Here is a 23865-nt window from a genome sequence, read left to right on the forward strand (position 1 = left end):
CTCAGAATGATCTGCCCAAAGGGTAGAAGAGGGGGGTATTTATTCACTGATCCCTGTTCCCGTTGCCCAAGAATATTAATTCCTCAAACTTCCAGGTTTAACCTGTCAAAATAGATTATAATATTTCTGCAGGTGTTCCATATGGCAGGGGGTGTCAGAAAAACACTGAGAGAGAAAACAAGAGATACTTGGTAAAAGAGAGGGAATGTGAAATTGCTGGACTTAAAAATGGCCTGATGGACATGAGGTGGAACACAGGAGGTGTATCCAGTATAATCCACTCTGTGCAGCATTCAGAGCCACACAGCTTCCATACTGAGTCCAGTCTGTCACAATCTTCAAGGTGGTGGCTAGCCTGCATTCAAGACTCAATGCAATGAATGTAGTGGAAGTAGCTCTTAGAGTTATCACTGATACTTACCATCTCTCTTTCCTACCACAAGTTCTACTGAAGCTCTTCAGTGGGTCCCAGTTTTTGGAGAGGTAAAACCTAGACCGTCATGGTCAGGGTCAGAGTCATTGGTTGCTTTACCTTGTCTGGCTTTGGTCGCTATAGTTGTCTATTTAATGTTATGACTTGATCCTGAGGCACAGATATGCCCTAATAAAGCCCCTACGAAGGGCACATTCTATCCTGCCAACATTAATAGCTATAACTCTAGTTCTTCATGCTAGACAGCATCAGCAATCTCCCCCAATATCATGGCTCTATTTGCCTACTGAGTTGTTGACACAAAGAGTCACTGTGACTAGGCGGTTTTCATAGTTTCTGATCCAGCGGAACATTTCCTGGGTCCTGTAGTGGGCTACTTCCCACCCTACTTTTAATCCAGAAGAACCAATGGCTGCGTCACTGTGAGTGAGGTAGAGGAGTACCAATTTCCTGGTTCCCGGATATTTGGCTCAGTGGCCCCCTTTACAGGGAACTTCCTTAAGTGTGTACTTAGCCTTTAATAAGCCATTTCATCGGGTTAGCTGTTTCCAGGTGACACAAATATAGTAAGATATGTGGATCTTCTTATACACCTATTTTCTTACCTGCCATCAACAGGCCAATTGGTCTGAGGTGAAGCTATAATAGGATCCCACACCAGTAGATCAGCAGTCTCTAAGCTTTGACTTGGTGGTGTTGGCAAAGGCATTGTAGGCATGGAAAGAAAATCCAAGTGTGGTGTAGGTGTTGACACAGAGCAGATGAATTGATGTCTTCCTCAAATAAAAGCCTGATAAAATCAATGTGCAACCAAGTGCCTCGCAAGTGTCCTCAAGGGTCAGTATCATATCAATGTCTCAGTATTAGTCTGGGCTATCATGAATTTGAGCATATAGCACTAACTAGCACAGCAATCAGGAATATATACTATTGGGCCTGTTCACAGATTCTAGCCCAGTCACCATAGTTATTTTGTTCATGGATAACTGTGCAAACTTATGGTGGCCAAGGACAGAGGTTAAGTCACTTTGTCTACCTGGTTGAGGGCCTCCTCTATAGTGGATTTTCTTTAGTGGGAATTAATGTAAGACATTACATTAATACCTGTGATTTCTGCTCATTGCCTTAAGTTCATCCACAGGTCTCTTTTCCAGACTTCCTTGCCTCCCAACTTCAGATTTTGCCCATAACTAACCAGTGAAACCATCCGTCAGGAATTCTTAAATATTTGTCCTTAAGGATAATTCTCTAGAGTATAAGTGAAGGATTAAGTAGGCTCCCAGATCTGCTAACAAAGGCTTTTCCATAATTCAGGGAATTCAAATTGAGGAAATGAGAGAGTTGAAGCCATATTTGAAGAGAAGAGCATTATTTATGCAACACCTGCCTCAGGTTACTTTTGTGGTGCTTCATAGGTACATCTTAGTATAACTTGATCATTCACAACAATATATGACCTATCAATAGGGCCCTCGCCATCAAGTTTGAGGGTAATCACCTCCAAAAAATAATAACAATAATAATAAAAAGAGTTAATGGAGCTTCTCTGCTACTGCAGAGAGCACACAAGTGTCTGGGATTCAAGATACGTCATAACAGGCTCATTCACACAAACATCCCATCCCAGGTCTCAGGCTTATAAAGCCCCCACTTCAACACAGGAAACCTGCCAAGGTTAAGCGATCGTAGCTACTTTTACCGTTAAACCTGGAGAGCAGTGTCCCATAGCCTGCCCTGCAGCTGCTAGAAACCAGGGTTCCTTTAAATGCTGCCAGGCAGCTCTCACAGTGGGTCTGCAGCTTGTCGTTGGCTCCTTTTTTTTTTTTTAAGGCTTCTAAAGCCTTTTTCAGAAGTCAGGCAACTCCACAGTCCTTACTCTTCCTACTGCCTCTATGCCAAGTGCTACCTGTCACAGACGCTCATGTTTCACCTCAATGGGCACCTCGCCTGCACCTCGAGCCAGTCTTCTACCCAACGGGAGTCTCAGTAACTGCCATGTGACCCCACCAGGCTCATTACCACCAGAAATGGAGACCTTCCCACCAAGTACACTGGGTACTACCATCCCAGATTCCCACCTTGATGGGCTGCTTTCGAGAGTCAGTTTAGGTATCAATCAACTTAGCCTGGATTCTCCATAAAACAAACCAGGGACAATGGCTTGCACAGATGTCGATTTTGGCTAAGTAATTCCAAACAGGAGGGAGGCTGGGAAGAGAAAATGGGAAATGATAAAAACGAGGGAAAGACAATGCAAGGTGTGCTTTTAGATGTGGGAAGGGACCTCAGTGTTGTCAATCAGAGGAAGGAAAAAGAGAAGAATGTGTCCGTTCTCATCCTTGGTCAGGAGTTGCCCTGTGGTGCAAGCTCTTTTGTATGCCATGAGCAGCTCATGTGTGAGAACAGCCAAGTGGACTCCAGCAGGAGGTCCATGTAGTAGAGAGGCCCTGGGGGCAGGAAGCAGGGGATGCACTGGGCAGCCCAGGCAGCTGCCTGTCCGTTCACAGTGTGCAATTGGTTTCTGGAGGAAAAGGCTGAGAAGACGGGAAGAGCTTTCCAATGCGTGGCAGGTAAGTGCTGTAGAGCAACGTGTAAAACACTGTGGGAACTCAGATGGGAAAGAAGGGACAATCCTTGGGCTTCAAGGTGTGAGTCAAAGTCCTGGGGGCTCACTGCAACTGCTCCACCCAGTTATTGCTACTTTTCCTTTTTGAATATCAGATTAAGTTTATTCATTATCCTCTGTTCCCACAAAGCCTAACATTCAAGGGAGGAGGAGGGGGGTGGGGAGTTGGAGTACTAGTAGGAGGAGGGGAAGAGAAAGAGGAGAAGGGGCAGAAGAGGAGGAGGAATGATCAAATGGTTTTCTGTGACAAAAATATTACAATGTTAAAAAAAAGTAGTTTGAAACTAAAAATAAAAAGGCATATTTCTCTCTGGACTGTGACTTATACTTTATTGGAGTTGGGGAAAAGCACAAGAAAGCATCTGAATAAATACACACTGTGTAATCTATTCAGGTGGTGACAAGAGAGACTGCTTCTGCTGCTGAGAACAATTCAGAATAGTGCAAGGAAATGCGTTTGTGCATATTTTAAACAAAGGAATGATTATTCTTTCATGGTCCTGAAATTGAAAAACAAATTTGAAACAGCTATTACTAACACCCATTTTCAAATATCGAGTTTCTATACAGTACATTATTTGTTTCTGACTAATGGACAAACTTTCCAAAATTCTGTGGTTGAATGTAGTGTTCCTTACAAAAGAAAATATTTATATATATTTTTTGCTTGCTTGGTATTGGAAAAAGAAAAATATTTTTTATCCATATGTTTTAAAAACATCTTAGATAAAAGAAATAGGTGAATAGCTTCAGAAATCTCACAAACCATAATATTCAAATTCAATACTTTGTATGGGTATGACTATCTGTATTTGTGCTTTATTTTTCCAAATATAAAGTAGTTATGCTTAATATCTGAAGCTATGATTCAAAGTGATGGATTCACTTCTAAAATCAGGATACTGTCTTATTTTTTTTCATTTCAATAGCTTTATATTCTTTATAAAATGATTTCCAGTGATTTATAAATTAATCAACTGACATTATTTTAAATAGACCTTTTCTATCCGAAACTGGCAGACAGTTACTATATCAAACACCTTAGTTGCTATTATCGATTTTAAAATCATTTTCTGAATTCATCTAAGATGCCTAACACTGCCACCAGGATAGGTGGTCACAAAGACACTTAAAGATTCCTTTTGGAAAAGTCAGCATTTATGTCACACCAGTTCTCTTTGCAGATAGAGAACATATTTAATAAATGAAAAGAAGGAATTGCTGAACCATATTTAACTAGCACCAGTAACTGTTCAATGGATGAATATAAACTCAAATAAACTTAACGTTAACTATTTAATTTCCAGCTTATTTTATTTTATTAAGGCATATTTTAAATAAACATCACAAATTTAAATATACATCTAAGAAATGCTGACAAATTTATGCAGCCATATGCTGACAAAATTATGTAAAACACCGCAATCATACCAGATCATTCCCTTGTACTCCTCTTCCAGGCAAACTGAATTCCTGCTCTCACCCACAGGAATCACCATTCTAATATCAATCACCATATGCTAGTTTTACTATAATTGATCTTAACAATAAAAATTATATAGTATGTTATTCTGGGTTATTTTGTTCTATAAAACTTTTGAGCTTCATTTAGGTTGTTACATGTATCAGGACTTCTTTATTTATTTTTATTTGTTCTTATTAGTTATACATGACAGTAGAATGCACTTTGATAAATCATACAGAGATGGAGTATAATTTCTCATGCTTCTGACTGTACATGATGTAGAATCCCACCAGTCATATGTTTATATATGTACATAGAATAATAATGTCTAGTTCATTTTACTGTTCTTCCTATCCCCACATCCACTCCCCTCCCTTCACTTCCCTCTGCCTAGTTCAAAGTACCTCTATTCTTCATCCCCACCTATTGTAAATTAGCATCTGCATATCAGAGAAAACATTTGGCCTTTGGTTTTTGGGAATTGGCTTATTTTGCTTAGCATGATATCCTCCAGCTCCATCCATTTACCTGCAAAGACCTCTACAATGAAAACTATAGAACACTAAAGAAAGAAATTAAATAAGACCTGAGAAGATGGTAATACCTACCATGCCCCTGGATAGGCAGAATTAATATTGTCAAAATGGCCATACTACCAAAAGCATTATACAGATTCAATGCAATTCCTATTAAAATCCTAATGACATTCTTCATAGAATCAGAATAAAAGCAATCATGAAATTCATTTTCAAAAATAAGAGACCCAGAATAGCCAAAGTAATCCTTAGCAAGAAGAGTGAAGCAGGAGGAATCACAACAATAGACCTTAAACTATACTACAGAGCTATAGTAACAAAAACGGCATAGTATTGCCACCAAAACTGACACATAGGCCAATGGTACAAAACATTTACTGGAGAAAAGATAGCCTATTCAACAAATGGTGCTGGAAAAATTGGAAAGCCACACGTGACAGAATGAAATTAAACCCCTATTTTCACCCTGCAGAAAACTCAACTCTAAGTGGATCAAAGACTTAGGCACTAGAACAGAGATCCTGTGCCTTACAGAAGAAAAAACAGGCCCAATTCTTCACCATGTCAGCTTAGGATCTGACTTCCTTCATAAGACTCCTAAAGTGCAAGAAGTAAAATCAAGAGTCAATAAATGGAATGGCCTCAAACTAAAAAGCTGCTTCTCTGCAAAGGAAACAATTGAGATATGAAGAGAAAGCCTACAGAATGGGAGGAAATCTTTGCCACATGCACCTCAGACAGGGCAGTAATCTCCAGGATATATAATGAACTAAAAAAATGTAACACTAAAAAAAAAAAAAAAAACCCAATAACCCAATCAATAAATGGGCTAAGGAACTGAACAGACACTTCAAAGAAGAAGAAATACAATTGATCAACAAGTACATGAAAAAATGTTCAACATCTTTAGCAATTAGAGAAATGCAAATTAAAACTACTCCATGATTTCATCTCACCCTAGTCAGAATGGCGATTATCAAGAACACAATAGTAAATGTTGACAAGGATGTGGGGGGAAAGGTACACTCATACATTGCCTGTAGGAATGCAAACTGGCACAACCATTATGGAATCTCCATACAACCAGTATGAAGATTCCTCAGAAAACTTGGAATGGAGTCACCATTTGACCCAGCGATCCCACTCCTCTATATAAATACCTAAAGGACTTTTAAAATCAGCAAACTACAGTGATGCAGCCACATCAATGTTTATAGCAGCTCAACTCACAATAACTAAACTATGGAATTAACCTAGGTGCCCTTCAACAGATGAATGGATAAAGAAAATTCTTTTTTATTTTTAATGACTCATTGAAGGCTTGGTCCCCAACTGTGACACCATTGGGAGGTGACAGAACTTTTAGGAGGTGGAGCCTAGTGGAAGGAAGTTACATCATTGTGGACATGCCCTTAAAGAGGATACTGGGACCCTGGCTCCTTCTTTTCTCTTTGCTTCCTGGATGCCAGGGGCAAACATGCTTCTTGTCTCAGTTTTGTAAAAAAAAGTAGTCTCTAAGTAGAGTATACTCTATTTCTGTTGGTAAAGAAGAGGAGACAGTACACTGTTGGGTAGGTAACCAGGGGTCTCCACAAGTAACAAAGCTTCATTTTTGGAAAGCTGCTGGTCTTTGAGTTAAGAATGCTGAGAAGGACTAAGTTTGGTGAAGATGCTCACAGATAAGTTACTAGAAGCCTTGAACTGTGAAACATTACAACACAAAATTTTAAGATTCTGTAATAGAATTATTTGCCACTTTGAAAATAAAATAAATACATTTTAACATCTTGTTTAATGGTACTAAAAAATGTCAATATGAATCTGTTAATTCTGTAAGTAATTTTTATAATTATGATATAACTCTATCTTATCCTTAAAAAATTTTAAATAAACCCTTTATATGCAAAAAAGTCATTTATTTGTAAATGAAAGTAGAGTCCACTGCCTGAATATAAGACCACTTCATTTCTTTCTGAACAGTCATAAACAGTCTCAAGTCAGAAAAAAACAGCTGTTTACATAACTCGTGTATCTTAGTGACATCTTAACAGATGTAGACTTCTTGTTTAACTGAACCAGGACAATGTTTTCTACTAACTTCAAGAATGGATAGTAGATTCATGGAAAAAAATACTCTATATTACTTGGAGCTTAAAAATTTGCAGTTAAGATTTCTTAGTCTTAGGCTGGCTAAAATATAAAGAAATGGGAGAGAAATAATGATTTTGGTTGACAGAATAGGGATTTGGGGGTGACGGTGATACAGGGCAGAAGGTAGAATGACTGGACTAAATGACTCTGAGAAACATTTTAACTAAAGATAAAATCATCTATAAACTCTCTATTTTGTTAATCATACACAATCTTCCACAGAGATACTACATTTATGGTGACGACTATGAAAATATTTTTTGTTGAAAAGCGTCCATGGTGTCTGAAAGAGACTGTACTTATTGGTTTACCTTAAAAGGTATAGAGGAACAATGACTGATATAATTATTGATTGTACACCTGTACGTCAGGTTTCTCTATTAGCCACAGGTCTGATTCTGGTTGTCTCCATTCTTTTCCAAACAGTGTGTTAAAAGTGAAAGGCTTGAAATATTCTAGACGATGGCTAAAAGCAAAGAAAAGGTGGGAGTTGAAATGAATTATGCATTTGTGAAAAATTAGTCCTGAAAAGCTATTTATTTTGTCACATCTGTGATAGGACAACATTCTATTTTAAGAAATATGCAAGGTAATATATGTTCTATATGTACAATTTTCTCATTCTAGCTATCAAACATTCAGCTCTCAATGCATTCACCTATTTTTCAAAGCACTCTCCTTTCAATTCTACAAATATCTCCCTCAGAGTCAAAGGGAGAAATAAAAATCAGCCCTCAAAAATCTAACTCATTTCATCTAGCTTTAAACGAATCATAAAATACTCTTGTATATGTTCTGAAATGCAAACTTGGATATAATTTATATCAGTCATATAAGCAATAAAAAGTTTCAACTCAATGTTGAAGGACAGATTAATTCCCTTCTTTGCCGAAGCTAATGAGGCCAACGTGTGAGAGTGCTCATCTTTCTCTTTTCTTTCCAGAAGAACCAAACATAGGGAGGTATTTGCTAGTGAAGAGCCAGAGTGATGTGCCACCTTGGTATGTAGGCCCAGAGTCAGCTGCACCTGGATTTCCATCCCTTTATGCCCACCTGGCCAGGATGGACCAGTTTTAGAATAAAATCAATGATCCCAGAGTAAGTAGTTAAAGAAACAATAGTGAAGGATGAGAGAAAAAGAGAAAGAGGCTAGGTAGGAATGATCAGGACTGGAAAAAAAGCAAAGGTAAGTGGCAAAAGTGAGCCAGGTAGAATAATCTATAAAAGAAGAAGGCAATCCTAGAGCTTAAACATGGACGTGCACCTGAGGAACTTCCGGATGCTACGGCCTAAACATGGAGGACTGAGGAACTTCCGGTCCTAGAGCCTAAACATGGACGTGCACCCGAGGAACTTCCGGATCCGGGGGCCTAAACATGGATGCCCAAGGAACTTCCGGTCCTAGAGCCTAAACATGGACATGCACATGAGGCACTTCCGGATCCGGGGGCCTAAACATGGATGTCTGTGGCACTTCCAGATCCGGGGGCCTAAACATGGACGTGCACCTGAGGAACTTCCGGATGCTATGGCCTAAACATGGAGGACTGAGGAACTTCCGGTCCTAGAGACTAAACATGGACGTGTACCTGAGGAACTTCCGGATCCGGTTGCCTAAACATGGACGCCCAAGGAACTTCCGGTCCTAGAGCCTAAACATAGACGTGCACATGAGGCACTTCCGGATCCGGGGGCCTAAACAAGGACGCCCGAGGAACTTCCGGTCCTAGAGCCTAAACATGGACGTGCACATGAGGCACTTCCGGATCCAGGGGCCTAAACATGGATGTCTGTGGCACTTCCGGATCTAGGGGCCTAAACATGGACGCGCGCCTGAGGCACATCCGGATCCGGGTGCCTAAACATGGACGTGCACCTTTGGAACTTCTGGATTCGGGGGCCTAAACATGGATGTGCGCCTAAGGCACTTCCAGATCCGGGGGCCTAAACATGGACGTGTCTCTGGAACTTCTGGGGCCTTTTTGCCTATAAAGGGCACGGCGTGACTCTCAGAAGGGACGTGGTCCATGAAGAGAAGCAGAGTATGGAGCCTGTTGGCGGCAGACTGAGCTGTTGTACCCTGAACTTGATGATGGTAGCCTCACTTCCCGGCCTTCCTCTGGGTGTCACTTCCTCCCCTTCCAGGCAGTGCCAGGGAGGAAGTGAGACCAGGCGTAGGGGCCAGGCCCTGAGGAGGGACACGGTCTTTCTCCTTGCTTAGCCAGGCGCCCGGCCTGGCTGGGGACAGGGACGTCTTGTGACACTGGCTGCCTCCTGCATCCCTGCCCCAGGACCTCAGGGACCACAGGCGGGGACAGTCGTTGATTCTCCCCTGGCTGCTGACCCTCAGCCCTGGGGTCTGCCCAGGGAGAGCTCTGTCTCCTAGAGGGTCAGGGGGCCCCTGTGACCTGCTGCTCCTTACCCACCATCATCCTGGGTGAGCACAGGTCAGGACACCAGACGCTACTGAGAGTGACATCTCCTAGATGGGTGGCTGGGTACTTTGCCTCTGTCCCCAGGCCTCGGACACCGGATGATCCCCCCCAGAGACAGAAAATAACCCCACACTGCCAAGACTTATTTTTAAGCTTTGGATTCTGAAATTTTCCTGCTGCCACATTATTTGTGAAGCCAGTTTTTCAACAGAGACAATATTCGGGGGGCGGGGGGGGTGGTGTGTGGCAGACAACAACATGGAGTGAATCAAACCAAGCTGACACATCTGGTCCTCCAAGAGAAATCTGGATTGGAGGGAGAACAGCCATTCTCAACTGGTGAAACAGTGAAGTTCCCTTGTCCTTATTTTGTGTAAGAAAAATAAATAATCTGATGTTACCTCATCAAATTATTTTTGATGAGTGCTTGGCTCATAGGAAAACTGATTCTGTTTTATGGAATGAAGTGTTACCTGATTTTAAAATTAAAAATGAAGCCAATTAGGATTGTTAAATTAAAAAAAAAAAAAAGATGAAGGCAAGGTAGAGTGAATCAGGAGCATGCCAGCAGGAAGGTGATGAATAGGGAGAGGAAGGACAGTGTTGTACATCCCAAGGGCATATCAGTCTACCCTGGTATCATGCTCACTGGGATGTCTCTGATCAGCTCTTCCCCGCAGACTCTCTTGACCACACTGTACACCCTCAGAGGCAGAAATCAGTTTGCCCCAAGGACAGTATCTGGCCATCCTCCCCAAAGGGGGTAGTCCTTGCAGCCATCCAGGATGAACTACAGAGATAACTGAAGTACAGATTCTTTTGCAGAACAAAAAGGATTCACTAGTCCTTTGTTCACACGAGGAACCCTAATTCCTCTGGCCCTGTAGCTCTAAAAGGGCTCATAAATGAATTTGAAGCCATATTTCTATAGCAGTTGATGCAACACTTGCTAAACAAAATTTTTCTCATAGTGCTAGAGAAAACTAAGGGCTGCACTTACAGCAGAGAGACTATCAGCCCAAAGGCAACCTGTAATGCACCTACTGAGACCATCACGGAATTCATGACCCACTAGGAGCTGGTACACATCATCTTTGTTGACCAAAAAGTGTTACTAATGCTCTACCAAGAATTAATTCTCCAAAATCTCTATAGTTGTAACATGTCTACATTGATGGTCTACTTACAAGTCAGGTTTCTGTCCTTGCTGCAGTTCATGCTGAGGTACGGGATAAAGGGCTTCATAACTTCTTTTTTCCTTTGATCCATGAATTGCAAATGCGTTAAATTTTGTCACATTTGGTGGAAAATAGCTCCAAGGAAGATAAGCTCTGCCTTCCCATTTTGTCTCACCTCTGGACACTTTGAAAGATAAAGTAAGTTCTTGCTATGGAAATAATATGTGATACACAAAAGTTAAATTCAGACTTGTACCTTAAACACACACATACTGCTTGCACACTTAAAGATTGTGTTTCATAATTTTATTAACTTACTTTCCACACATTTCTTCTTCCAGAGAGTAGAAGCACTAAATGCTGCCCATGGCTGTCAAAATTAAGGTTCCTCATAAGTGTTTGAAAGAAAGAAATTTTATTTTTTAATTCTTTTAATGAAAAAGTTTTATTGGTAATGATATCCAAGATGAGGGGACCAAACACAGAATATGCAGAAAAAGAAAGCCTTTACATCACATGAAATGAATATTCTTTTCCTAATCATCTTTTATTTCTGGAATATGTGTGCTTATAAATAAATTTGTAAATAAATAAAAGAAGCAATACAAATATTACATCATTACAGGGAGAGCCAGTTTGTTCAGCTACTTAGAAATGATATCTTTGAGTTTCCATTTCCAGACAACTTCTGTGAAATGCAGTTTCACATTCTAAGATGGCTTTTTATATATTTTAATAAGAAATAATATAAAATATTTCATTTGGTTTGATGACACAAAGTATGAAAAAGGAGTAAAGGATATCACATTTTGTGGGGTTTATAATAAGATAAGTTTCAAAAACTGAAGTGCCCTAAGGGGAACTGGGACCAATTTCTAAGTCTAAATGTAACAACTTTACTAAAGGTTATTTCTGCAAAAAAACTACTTTGATGCTCATTAGGAAGATAGAAAATGCAAATCACAGACCGACTAAATTTACTAATTTAAATCACTAGCCAACCCACTAAAGATTTTAATCTGTCTCATTTTTCTCATACAACTACACTTGACCTATGTGCCCTGTGCTTCTTCCAGCATCTACCTGTAGTTCAGACAGCAACGTCACTTTCAAAAATAACCCAATATATCCTCAAAAGGAAACTCTAATGAGAATGCATAATGGGGATTAGCAGGTCAGTAAGAATCAAAAGATTTCACATATTTACATGGAGCAAATTTATTGTTTCTGGAAGACTATCGAACATTTCCACACGAATTGTCTTTTGTGATACTGTGAGGGAAGAGCTTCTTCAGTTAAGTATCCCCCCACTTTTTTTGGTATTAAGGATTAAACTCAGGGGCACTTTACCACTGAGCCACGTCCCTAGCCCTTTTTATTGTTTGAGTCAGGGTCTCACTAAGTTGCTTAGGGCCTTGCTAATTTGCTGAGGCTGGCTTTGAACTCAGGATCCTCCTGCCTCAGTCTCTGCAGTCACTGGGATTACTGTTGTGCACCACAATGCCTGTCTTCAGTTAAGTATTCTACCAGAATACTTAAATTTAAGTATTTAAAATTCTCTGATTATTTTTATTGTTTTTATGCAGCCTAAGGAATATCCTATGAGGTGTAAAATTTCTTACAAATGAAAACAATGATACTCTTCATGTTATTTTCTTAGAAGTTAATGAACCATTATAGGAATTGGTTGCCTGAGGCAAAACCATGACTCTTGATTAGCTTTCCTGTTGTATATAAAACCAAACTATTCTAAGGATTTTAATTTTTTAAATTTATTAATTTTATAGGCAATGTCCACTGTGTTGTTTCTTAACAAAAAAAAAAATCTGATTAGACTACAGTGTTATGTCATCACTTTATCAAAATAAATTAATATTATCATCTAATAAAATTAAAACTAAGGATTGAACTTGAGAGTTCTGGCAGCTCCAATTTCTTTACTTTATAGACAAATGATAAGTGCCTTAGCTTTTCCGTGTACAGAGTGAGAATAATCACACAGTAGTTGAAATTACCTTACCTTCCATGACAGTTTACAAGACTTCAACATATTTTCCAATAAAGATTTTGTCGTGTTAATAAAGAGATGACACACAGAGACATATAATTGTACTTCTTTTTAAAAAAATTTTCCACACTAGAGTTAGTAAAAAATCAAGAGGAGAGAAAATTTAAAAAGATATCTAAAGCCTCATTTAGAAGAATTGTTTGCAGCTCTCTGAACAGTCCACTAAGGAATAAAAACTACTGGATACTGATACTGGGAGGCGTCTAAATGGCATTTGAAATTAATAATAGCAATACGTAGGACTATTTTGTTCATTAAATACTTTACTAATTTAAAATTTGCTATAATTTAGATGGCAAGTGAACATACTTTACTTTTTCACATCTATATAAGAATAAAAAAAAATACAGTTTGTAAACAAGGTAAAGAAATTTCCCAGGGAAATAAACTTCAACAAAGACACTCCAACGTTAATATTTTCTGTGAGTCTAGGAAAATCTATGTCACTGAATAAAAAATTGTCATAGTACATACTAGAAAAAAGAATGATGAATAAAGAAAGGAATACATAAATATACAATTATACAATATATGAAATTAAAATTTAATATATTTATTTTAAAGTCCCCTAAAAGAAACATTTTCGTGAGTTACATTCATTATATCTACATGCCTCCCTTTATTTAGAGTGTTTGATATATAATAAAACAAATGTATAGAGTAAACTATGAGGGAATGAGGTTTTGTTTTATAATTTTTTATTTTGCAAAAAAAAAATTTCTTTAAATTGATCACAAAAATTAACAATATTAGTGAATTAAAAGTTACATTGATATGATATATTCAAACACTTTGAAATATGTATTTTAAATATATATTCTGAATATAAGCTTTGTATTTGACAATAAAAGAAATGCAAGTTAGCATTGTCTCTAATAGCTAGAATCAGTGAGCTCTACTATAACCATATGATTTATAATTTTAAAATAATGTGTTCAAATTATGTAGTAATGATTAAGAAAAAATATTTTATACTTACGGACAAAGCTCAACTTCTAAATACTGTTCAGTTACATCATTCAAGAAAAATACTTCCATGACTTTTGAAAACAGAGATAAGACATATTGAAGAAATTAATTTTGCTTCAACAATACTTTTGTATACCTTTAGAACAAAATTAATTACATTTTTAAAAATTATTATACTATCCTCAATAAGAAGAGGGGTTAAATAGACACTGCCTGCAAGAAGAAATACATAGGAAATAAATCATCATCAATTCTTTTCCATATCATATTGCCATAAATTAAAAAGATTTATTAAACCTACTGTTGGTGAGGTCATAGAGAAGTCAACATTGTCACATAGACTTTGTTGCAGTTATCTCTTTTTAGGAATTTATCCTAAGGAAATAATCAGACAACTAGCAAAAGATGTTAAGTACAGCTTTATACATCAAAGTATTACTTGAAAAATAAAAATGATGACAATTATTATCTCCTCTTACGTAGGATTAGCTCCTATTTTTCTAAATAAATCTCTTATCATACAGAAGAGCTGATAAATGAATCATGAAATTTATGTATGCTATGCAATGGAATACAATGGAACCATTACAATCAAAGATACAGTTAAATATTTGTTGGCATGTGTTATAGGTTAGACATTAGGTACCCCTTAAAAGCTCAAGTGTGAGACGATACAAGAGGTTCAGAGGAGAAATGATTGAGTTATGAGAGTCTTAATCCAATAAATAGATTAATTTCCTGGTGGGATTAATTTAGTGATGACTATAGGTAGGTAGTATGTGGCTGGAGGAGGTGTGTCCCTGGAGGCATGCCTTTGGGGTATATATTTTGTATCTAGTTAGGGGAGTCTCTCTGCTTTCTGATCCTCATGTGAGCTGCTTCCCTCCACCACACTCTTCCTCCAAGATGTCCTCCTTCACTTCAAGCCCCAAGGAATGGAGCCAGTTTCTAAGGACTGAGACCTCTAAAACCATGATCTTTCAAATAAATTTTTCCTCCTCTACAATTGTCCTGGTCAGGTCTTTTAAACCCAGCAGTGAAAAAGCTGACTAAAACAGCATGGGAATCTATCCATGATATTTGACAGGTAAGCTGCAGAGCATCTGTCGCACGTACATGCAGTTAAAATGTGCACGAGTGCCTATGGCTAGAGGTCTGCAAAATGTGCACAAAAATGTAAAAACTCTTTATCTGTGATTGTGGAATATGGGTCAGTGATTTTAAAAAATTATTATTATAATCTTCTGGAATTTCCTAGGTATGTGTTTTTTTTTGTTTTGTTTTGTTTTTTTTTTTGGGGGGGGGTTGGGGATAACGGGATTGAACTCAGGGGCATTCAACCATGGAGCCACATACCCAGCCCTATTTTTTGTATTTTATTTAGAGACAGGGTCTCACTGAGTTGCTTAGCCCCTCACTTTTGCTGAGGGTGGCTTTGACTTGCTCAGCCTCCAAAGCCACTGGGATCACAGGCATATGTCACCGCACCTGGAATATTTTTTTAAATTATTTACTTATGATTTACTTATGAAAATACTACATATTTCCTGTAAATAATTAAGACAATACAAACACATATGAAGTAAAAAGCCAAAGTGTTTTTTACCCCTTTAGTCTTAAACCTACCAGGCTTTTTTAGTCTTTCTACAAACTATTTTACCTTTTTAGATTTTTAAAAAATAAAAATAAAATCATATTTGCCTAGAACTTGTTTTCATAAAAATCTTTCCAGCATATGAATATATTCTTTTAATGACCACATTATTTTTCTACAGAATATTATAATTCATTTATCTAATCCTTTATCAGTAGACATTTAAATTGTTTCTAATGGTTCATGTTATTTTTACAATACAATAGCTAAGACACAGTTCCATTAATAATTCTGAGAATTGAATTATCCCTCTCTAAATCTTTTACTTAAACAAATTAAAATGTCTACCGTGAGGACTGGGGATATAGTTCAGTGGTATGGTGATTGCCTTACCACGCTACAAGCCCTGCCCTGGGTTCGATCCCAAGCACAAAAAAAAAAAAAAAAAAAAAAAAAGAAAGAAAGAAAGAAAAGAAAAGAAAATGTTTACTATGGTGGTTACTTTTATTTATCAACTAATCCACAGTACCCAGGTATTAGGTCACACATTATTCCAGATGTTCCTTGATAGTATTCTGTAAGATTAGCATTTAGATCATCAGACTTTTAATAAAACAGATCATCCTTACAGTGTGGGTAGGCCTCATTCAACCAGCTGAAAGTCTTAATAGAAGAAAAAAGACCAACTGCTCTCTCTGAGAGAGCCTTCAAATTTGAACTGCAAAATCACCTCTTCCCTGGGTCGCTAAGCCCCTGCCCTGCAGATATTGGACTTGCCAATGTCTACACCTGTGTGAGACGATTCCTTAAAGCAAACCATTGCCTTCCCCTTGCCAACAGACGCTTTCTTATTTCTATTATCCATCATCACCTTTCAAACACTTTTGTGGCTTCTCTGTACTAAACACAATATCAGATTCTACAAGTACCTTGATTAGTTCACAATACAGTCTGACACTGAGTTGGAAAATTTTAAAAAATTTAAAAATAGAGGAGCATATATGTTGTTATAGGAAAGAGGAAAATAGACTATTAGCTGAGGTGGGGAAGATTGATTTAGCAAAGAATTCCTAGAGATGATGCTAGCTAAACTCCATCTTGTAAACTGAGTTGGAAATGGGTGAAGAATGGTGAAAACAGCATTCTGTGGGACAGGGCCATAGACTCAAAGGCACACAATTAGGAAAAATTGGGATTTAAAGAACTACAAACAATTCAGTCTTACTTGGCAAAATGTAGTAAAAACTGGTAATGCTACAGAAAGAATAAGGGCTGGGTCAAGGAAAACCTTGCACAGAGATCATATTAAGAAGGATAAAATTTATTTTGAGAGGATAGGGAGCACAAAAAGGTTTTAGCTGATGGATGAGTTTAAATTTTCATTTTAGACAGATCACTCTGCTTCTGAGTGAAGGGGAAAAGGACTAGAGAGCTATACCCTAACCAAAGATAGAAGATGAGAAAGGCCTAATCCACAGCAAGGATGATAAGGATGAAAAGGAGGCACTGAATTAGAGAAACTGATAGGCCTTAGTGAATAAATCCAAGTATGGATACGTGAGAGAGGAATATCTTGGAAAGATCTTACAATTTTCATATTTGATGATTTGAGTTATTGTTAGTTTCATTGATTGAGATTGGGCAATTAGGGAAAGAAATAGGTTTATGAGAAAAGTAGATAAGCTAAGATGAGGATCTGTTGAGTTTGGTGCCTATAAGTATCTAAAGAGAGGTCATATTGGTGTGTTTACTATGAGAAACCTAGTATACAAATTTTGTATCAATAAAAGAAGGTAAATGCTTAAAATATGACAAACTAACACTGACAAAGGCATGCTATACAAAAGGTGAGAGAAAGATGTTAGCATTAACTAGAAGATTCATTAAAACATCTCTGAAGAAATGGAATCTAAATTACACCTGGAACTACGTGCACTAGAGGCAGAGAGCGCAGAATGAGACCATATGTGGGTGAGAATATGTTTGGACGATAAGACCATTAACCTTTCAGAAGTTAAGAGCTTTTGGTTGAACATGAAGGCCCAATTCATGAGTGTACAGAAAGCTTACAGGAATGGTTTGAAATTTATCCTAGAAATATTTATAATGACTCACGATCTGCAGAATGGCATCATTAAGCATTTCAGAAAGATTAATCCAGTAACTTGATTAGGAAGATATTATGGTTTAGATGTAAGGTATCCCCTTGTGTGTTAGACAATACAAGAATTTTCAGAGGTGAAATGACTGGGTTATTACAGCCTTAATCAGTGGATTAATTTACTTTATGGATTAACTGGGTGGTAACTGTAGGCAGATGTAGCTGGAAGAGATGGGTCACTGGGGGCATGCCTTTTCGATTTATATTTTTCCCTGCTGAGCAGAGCTCTCTCTGCTTCCTAATTGTCATGTCCTGAGCTGTTTTCCTCCTGCACACCATTCCACCATGATGTTCAGGTCCAGAGCAATGGAGCTGGCTGTCTATGAACTGATACCTTGAAACCGGGGACCAAATCAACTTTTCCTTCTCTATAATGTTCCTGTCAGGTCTTTTAGTCACAGTGCCAAAAAAGCTGACTAAAACCAATGAAGCACAGGATATCACAGAATAAACCTAAAATCATGTATTTTTGTGACATGTTTTTTAGCCTTAATTTGATATGTGAGATTACTTGCCAGTATGAAGTAAAAATTAAATTTCATGTTGGGGTTGACATTGTTTCTACAATAAGTAAAACACCCCAAAACTTCCATAAAGGTTTATAAAGCTTCAGTGATAATTTGAAAATAAAGGCAAAATAGCAATTTCTCAACTCCTCTCAGAATAGGAAATATGGCAGCAATCTAAAAATATGGATTTGTAATTGCCATTTTTCACTGTTCTAGTTATATAGCTGAAGTCACACAGGTAATAGAGAAAGAGTCAGAATGAGAGATGCGTAGGAAACAGCAGACACTGCACAGTCAGCCACTCAGAGCACTGCACTCCCTTGCTAGCAGCAAGATAAAATAATAGTTCTGTGAGAGGCTATTATAAAGAGATTTATGTTTGTAATAAAATACAGTACTTCCACTTACCTTCGTAATCCCACAGTCCATTGAAAGGCTTTCCTGGTTCTCCAAGTGGGGCTGGAGGATCGTTGAAAAATGGGGCACTGACTTCCACCATCACCCCTCCCTCACCTGGATTCAGCCCGACAAATGCCGGCTCATGCTTCACTGGAAAACCATCCCAAGTATGTTCGATTTTAAAATCCATCTAGAGACCGTGAAGGAAGAAACATATTAAAATAAACTCTTTCACAAAATACAAAAGCTTCCTTTAGTTAGAAATGAAATGAAAATTTCATTACCAAATAATAGGAGGGCAACTTAGTACAAGAACAGGGTCCTGGGAGTCCAAAGGCCATCTGTGTTTTGGCAAGTCATGAAATCCAAGTTCTATTCTAAAACAGCTTATAGGGAGGGTCCTAAAAGCTTTGAGACTTGTTTGATCTAGATCATGGTCTATTCATGAAGAATGTGATAAAATCATTTTCAAAAGTTCTAATTCAGTCCATGGCAGAACTTGTTAATATACTTAACAATAAACACTATGAATTTATATTTTCTCCTGTGTCTTTTTTCACTGTAACATACATAGAATTCTGAGTTACTATATCCTCTGGAAATCAAGATCATTATAAAAAATTCAACTTGATAAAAATCATTATAAATCAGTAGATGCTGGACAATTCTTTTGGCTAAAAACTTTTTCTTTGAGGTCAGGGAGGACTCCAACAATTTGAAGATTGGTAGAGCTGAATTTTGTCTTCCTTTTTTCATATATATATATATATATATATATATACACACATATATATATATACACACACACATATATATATATATATATATATATATATATATATATACATACACATATATACGCACACACATATTTTTATGCCTTTTCAATTTCTGATACTTCAATTACTAAATAACCTCTTGTTTGGTTAATCACTTCTCTACAACTGAAAAATGGGAACAGAATATACTCTTTTAAACTTTGAAATAGACTGAAACAAACAGACTTTGCAGTTTTAATTATTTTTGCAAGTTTCCAATGTAAGGACATAGTATTAGATCAGAACAATTACATTTGCTGAACATCATGAGTCCGTCACTTTGTAAACATTATGCCATTTAATGTCACTACAAACTTGCAGAGGAGCTATTATTATCCTCATTACAAATGAAGAAACAGACTAGTCCAAGATCACATAACTAGCATGATTAGCAACCAGACCAATGTCGGCCATGTTTTCCCAAAGACACTGCAGGACAAAAACTTTATTTTAGAAGTGGTGGATTCTCCAAGTTATTACTGGTTTCTATATCTTACCCAGAAGATAATCCTGATTTAGTATCTGATGATATTTCCAAACTGTAACTTCCCTTATCTGCAATCTCTTAACGAATCCCCTTGATTCATGTTATTTTTACATCAAGGAATGAAGTTATTAAATGTGAATGAATTTAATTCAATCAATACATGTTCTACTATGTGCCAAGCAGTGGGAGGCCAAATAGCTAAGCTCTGTGTCACATAAGGATCCAAAATCTCTGTAATCCTTTCTCTAAAGTATGTAGTTCTGCTAACTTTCATCTCTGCTAACAAATTTTAATAAGCTCTAAAATTAATAGTTCTTTTATTACAATTCATAAAAAACTGATAGCACTTCAGAAGAAATGTTCAGTAATTCATATTCTTCACTACTGAAATAGGCTCAAAGAGCACCAAGACTATAAACTGACTCTGATTTATATGGAATGCAGTCTTGGTTTGTAGGGAATAAAATAGCTCAAAGATAAATTTATCTTCTTTAGTTGAAACATCAGGGACTATTCTACAAAAATAAATCTATAACTCCCCATCCAAATTTTGGTTGGAATAAGTATCCTCTTGAGGCCATAGGAAGAAAAAGAAATACAACTAATCAAGATGTTAGAAGTGTGGATTAACTTTGATTCTGGCACCAAGAATGGTGACAGAGTATGCTCTTTTCCTAATTTGGAGCATGACCATCCTGACAATTCTGACAAACTATAATATAGCTCAGTAACTGGGAAGTTCTTATGGACTCACTCATTCTTCATACAACCACCATATCCCCCAAAGTGCTGCATATATTAAAGGGATTCCCTATCCAAATCCCAATACTCAGGCAATTGTCTATATGTCAAAATGGAATAAAACCCAATTCACTTAATATGCTCCTAAAAGTGGCCTGTCACTTTCATGTACACAGAGTGAGCAAACATACTTTGTAGGTTTCAAATTACTTTAAAACCTAATCTTAATCTGGAAGATAAGAATGAAAAAAAGCAGAGATTTTCTTTCTGTGAATGAGGTAGTGATAGCTCCAAACCTTTCTACTGGGGTGTTGTTTTGTTTGTTTCCCTTTTCCCCTAAGGTTTCTTTGTGCATTTTTTTTTTTGAAAACTATTGCAAGAAATAGTGACTAGATTTTCAACAGTACAGAGTAATGCCATGGCAGAATGTAAGTCCAAGGGCAGAAAATAAGTTTGACTTTAATGGTAAAAAATAACTTATTTTTAGGATGACAAATTAATTTTTAAAACTTTATTATTGCTTAAGAACACTCATGTCAATCTAGGTATGACTGACAACTCCCTCAATTCCTGAGTCTTACTTAACCCCTCCTTTCAGTTTCTCTGCCCACATGCTCATTAATTCAAGAGGATTTGATAGCCACTGTCCTTCACCCCTGGCCTCGCATTCCCCTTGGGTCATTCTCTACTGGATTCTCCTTACGTCATTTGCTATTAGGGGTACACTGCTCCATTTTGAATCAGAGAACTTCTCTGATTGACTGGCTAGTTTATTGTCTCCCTGGCCACATCTAGGATACCTGTCAGTAACAGGAGCTAACCGTTTATCCATTAAGTGAATATTGTTTTGGGTTCTGCATCTGGAATTCTATGACTGTCAGGCTACGTCCAGGAGAAACCTGTTAGTGGCACCTCATCCCTTTAACAGTACACATCAGTACAAGAGCTAAAATGATGATTTCTCATACCCAGAAATTCCCTTTCCTTAGTTCACTAAGCTCTTATCAAGCACTCATTTTGTTTGGATACATGCCAGGTGCTGGGGAAATATGTGGAAGAATTCTCTGGGGAGTTTGGGATGATTCTCAGAGCAATCAGCCAGGTCACCACTTCCACTATCAACGGCTTCTCTCTGCAATCCAGTGAAATACAGTAGGATCCCTTCATCAAACTAAGTCTTAGATGAATTGAAGATTTAAACATAAAATATCAACCTATATAAACACAGAAAAACTTAATCCCTACTAATACAACAAAAAGAGTTTAAAAGAAGATTGTTTTAGTAGAGAAGCCTTTTAAAATATATTCCCAAACCGAAACACTTGACTCCTTAAAAATAAAAGCAGCAGCCTCCCTCCCCCACCACCAAAAATGAACCTCTCATTAACAAAACCAAAAGAAGTCTTAGAAAAAGTATATGTGTTTTATATTTCAAACAAATAGCTATTTGTTTACGCATAAAGAGCTTCTAGAATAAAACCAACAAAATCCCAACAGAAAAGTGGATTAAAGATATGAACAGCCATTTCACAGAAAGAAAACACAAAATATTCAGTATCACTAACAATGAAAGAAATGCAAACCAAAACAACAGTAAATTTTCACTTAGATTGGCAAGGATCAGAAACTTTGATAATATGCTGTGTTAATGAAGACAGGAAAAAACCCACATAACTGCAGTTGGAGTAAAATTGGTACAGCCTCTTGTGAAGAGAAAAATCAATATCTATCAAAATAAAAATGCAAATATCCTTTGACTCAGCAGTTCTAGTTCTAAGAGTTGTAATACCTGGGCATAATCAAAATGACAACAGTGTAAGTATTTTGTGGTAACAGTGTTTAGAATAACAAAATATTAGAAGCATCTTTACCTTTCTGTAGAGGACAGGCAAAGAAAGTATGCTATCATAAAATGAAATACTACATAGTTTTCAGAATCAATGAGGCAGTTCTATATGTCCATCTAAAGAATATTGTGAGGTGAAAAAAGCAGGTGTACAATTGTGCAGTTATTTAATAAAAAAGCAAGCTTTTCTGCATATACGCTAGTGGTGGTTTTCAGGAAGCATATTAAGAAACCAGTGGTAGAGCTGATTGATTTTCTCGAAAGAATTATCTGCTGGAGACATGAAGGAAGGCTTACTTTCAACTTTATCACTTTTTTCTTGTTTAACCTGTTTGAATTTTATACTATTAAGTATGCATTGCTATTTTAAAATAAATAATTTAAAAATACTTTTAAAGTCTAATTTAATGTCAAGTGTCTTAAAAAGTATGATGATCGAACATTTCCAAAAAGCCAGAATTAATATTATCAAGGTGATTCAGGTCCTACTCTGTAATTTTAATTTCTTAAAATAGTGTTGTTAATTTGAACTTTTGTGCTTTTAACCTTCGTTCTTCATATTATTCATTCATCAAAAGAAGTAAAAAAGATACTCTTGTCAATTATTTTCATTGTTTTATACTTAATAAGGAAAGACCCTTGAAAGGAAAAGCAGGAAAAGACGAACAGACAAAACTCTGGGCCGTTAAGAGCGCGGAAGAAAAAATATATATATATACATTTCAGAAGGTTTAAAAGAAAGAAGTTAGGGGAAAGGTGCTTCCTTAATAAACTATTTGCAAGGAGATTTCCAAATTCCTGTCTTCGCAGCGGTCCGCTGGTCATTCAACAATACTTATTTCTTTTCAGTTTGCACCCTCCCGCCCCGCTCACTCATATGAGAAACGGAGAAAGGAGGAAGGCAGCCAGGAAGGGGTGGACTACGCCAGCGGGAGGCGGCGGCGGAGTAAAGCACCTCGCAGGATTTCCCAGGGAGAAGACCGAGGCCCGACGGGCGAACCCGGAGCAGCGGAGCGGCGGCCCGCAAGCACCCGGACCGGAAGCCGTGCAGCGCCCGGGCCGGCGGGCTCCCGCGGCGCCCGGCGGCCCCCGGGGGGCGTGGCCTTGCCCGCCCGCCGCGCGCACGTCCCGGGGCGGGGCTCGCAGGGCCGGAGCTGACGCGAGGCGGTGCTAGGGAAGAAACGCGTGCTGGGGCCGCGGAGGAGCGCGTGCGCACTGTTCGTCATGCCGCTGAAGTTTGAGCGGTTTTCTAAGGGAAGGAAGGGTAATTCGGCTGCATAAATACTATGCAACGATTCGAAAATCGGCCGTCAGCCGTCCAGGCAATCGTTCACGGCCTGCAGCTAAAGGCCCCGACCCGTACGTCCAGCTGCTGGTTACGTTAGGCTTCTGCACTCGTACTGCACCGTGGGAGACCACGGAGTGGTGCACACTGCGCAATGGAACTGT

General features: G+C 37.9%; 1 protein-coding gene across 3 annotated transcripts; it reads right to left on the reverse strand.

Moving 5' to 3' along the window:
- Positions 1–3370: 3370 nt before the first annotated feature.
- Positions 3371–23496, reverse strand: C7H4orf33 (chromosome 7 C4orf33 homolog). 3 transcript variants are annotated; one of them, XM_027926799.2, is made up of 7 exons: positions 23372–23496; positions 18534–18714; positions 13872–13932; positions 11143–11212; positions 10834–11033; positions 7523–7677; positions 3371–3559 (listed from the first exon to the last, which is right to left on the reverse strand). In XM_027926799.2, exons 2-6 carry the CDS (start codon positions 18712–18714, stop codon positions 7557–7559), a joined length of 633 nt encoding a protein of 210 aa, XP_027782600.2. In that variant the 5' UTR covers positions 23372–23496; the 3' UTR covers positions 3371–3559; positions 7523–7556. The 3 variants fall into 3 exon arrangements, with proteins under 3 accessions (XP_027782600.2, XP_027782601.2, XP_027782599.2); XM_027926800.2 differs by lacking the exon at positions 3371–3559 and having other exon boundaries at positions 6561–7677; positions 11143–11194; XM_027926798.2 differs by lacking the exon at positions 3371–3559 and having other exon boundaries at positions 6561–7677.
- Between the last annotated feature and the right edge of the window lie 369 nt (positions 23497–23865).

This window comes from Marmota flaviventris, chromosome 7, assembly GCF_047511675.1.
Source record: "Marmota flaviventris isolate mMarFla1 chromosome 7, mMarFla1.hap1, whole genome shotgun sequence".
Taxonomy (NCBI): domain Eukaryota; kingdom Metazoa; phylum Chordata; class Mammalia; order Rodentia; family Sciuridae; genus Marmota; species Marmota flaviventris.

Bases quoted from the DNA above. Each gene is read 5' to 3' on its own strand.
- C7H4orf33 (XM_027926799.2), bottom strand. From the start codon at position 18,714: ATGGATTTTAAAATCGAACATACTTGGGATGGTTTTCCAGTGAAGCAT. The intron at 11,034-11,142 runs GTAAGTTAATAA...TTATTTCCATAG, and splicing joins GAAGAAGAAATGTGTGGAAA to CAAGAACTTACTTTATCTTT. The intron at 7,678-10,833 runs GTAAGTAGACCA...CTTTGCTTTTAG, and splicing joins CAAGGACAGAAACCTGACTT to CCATCGTCTAGAATATTTCA.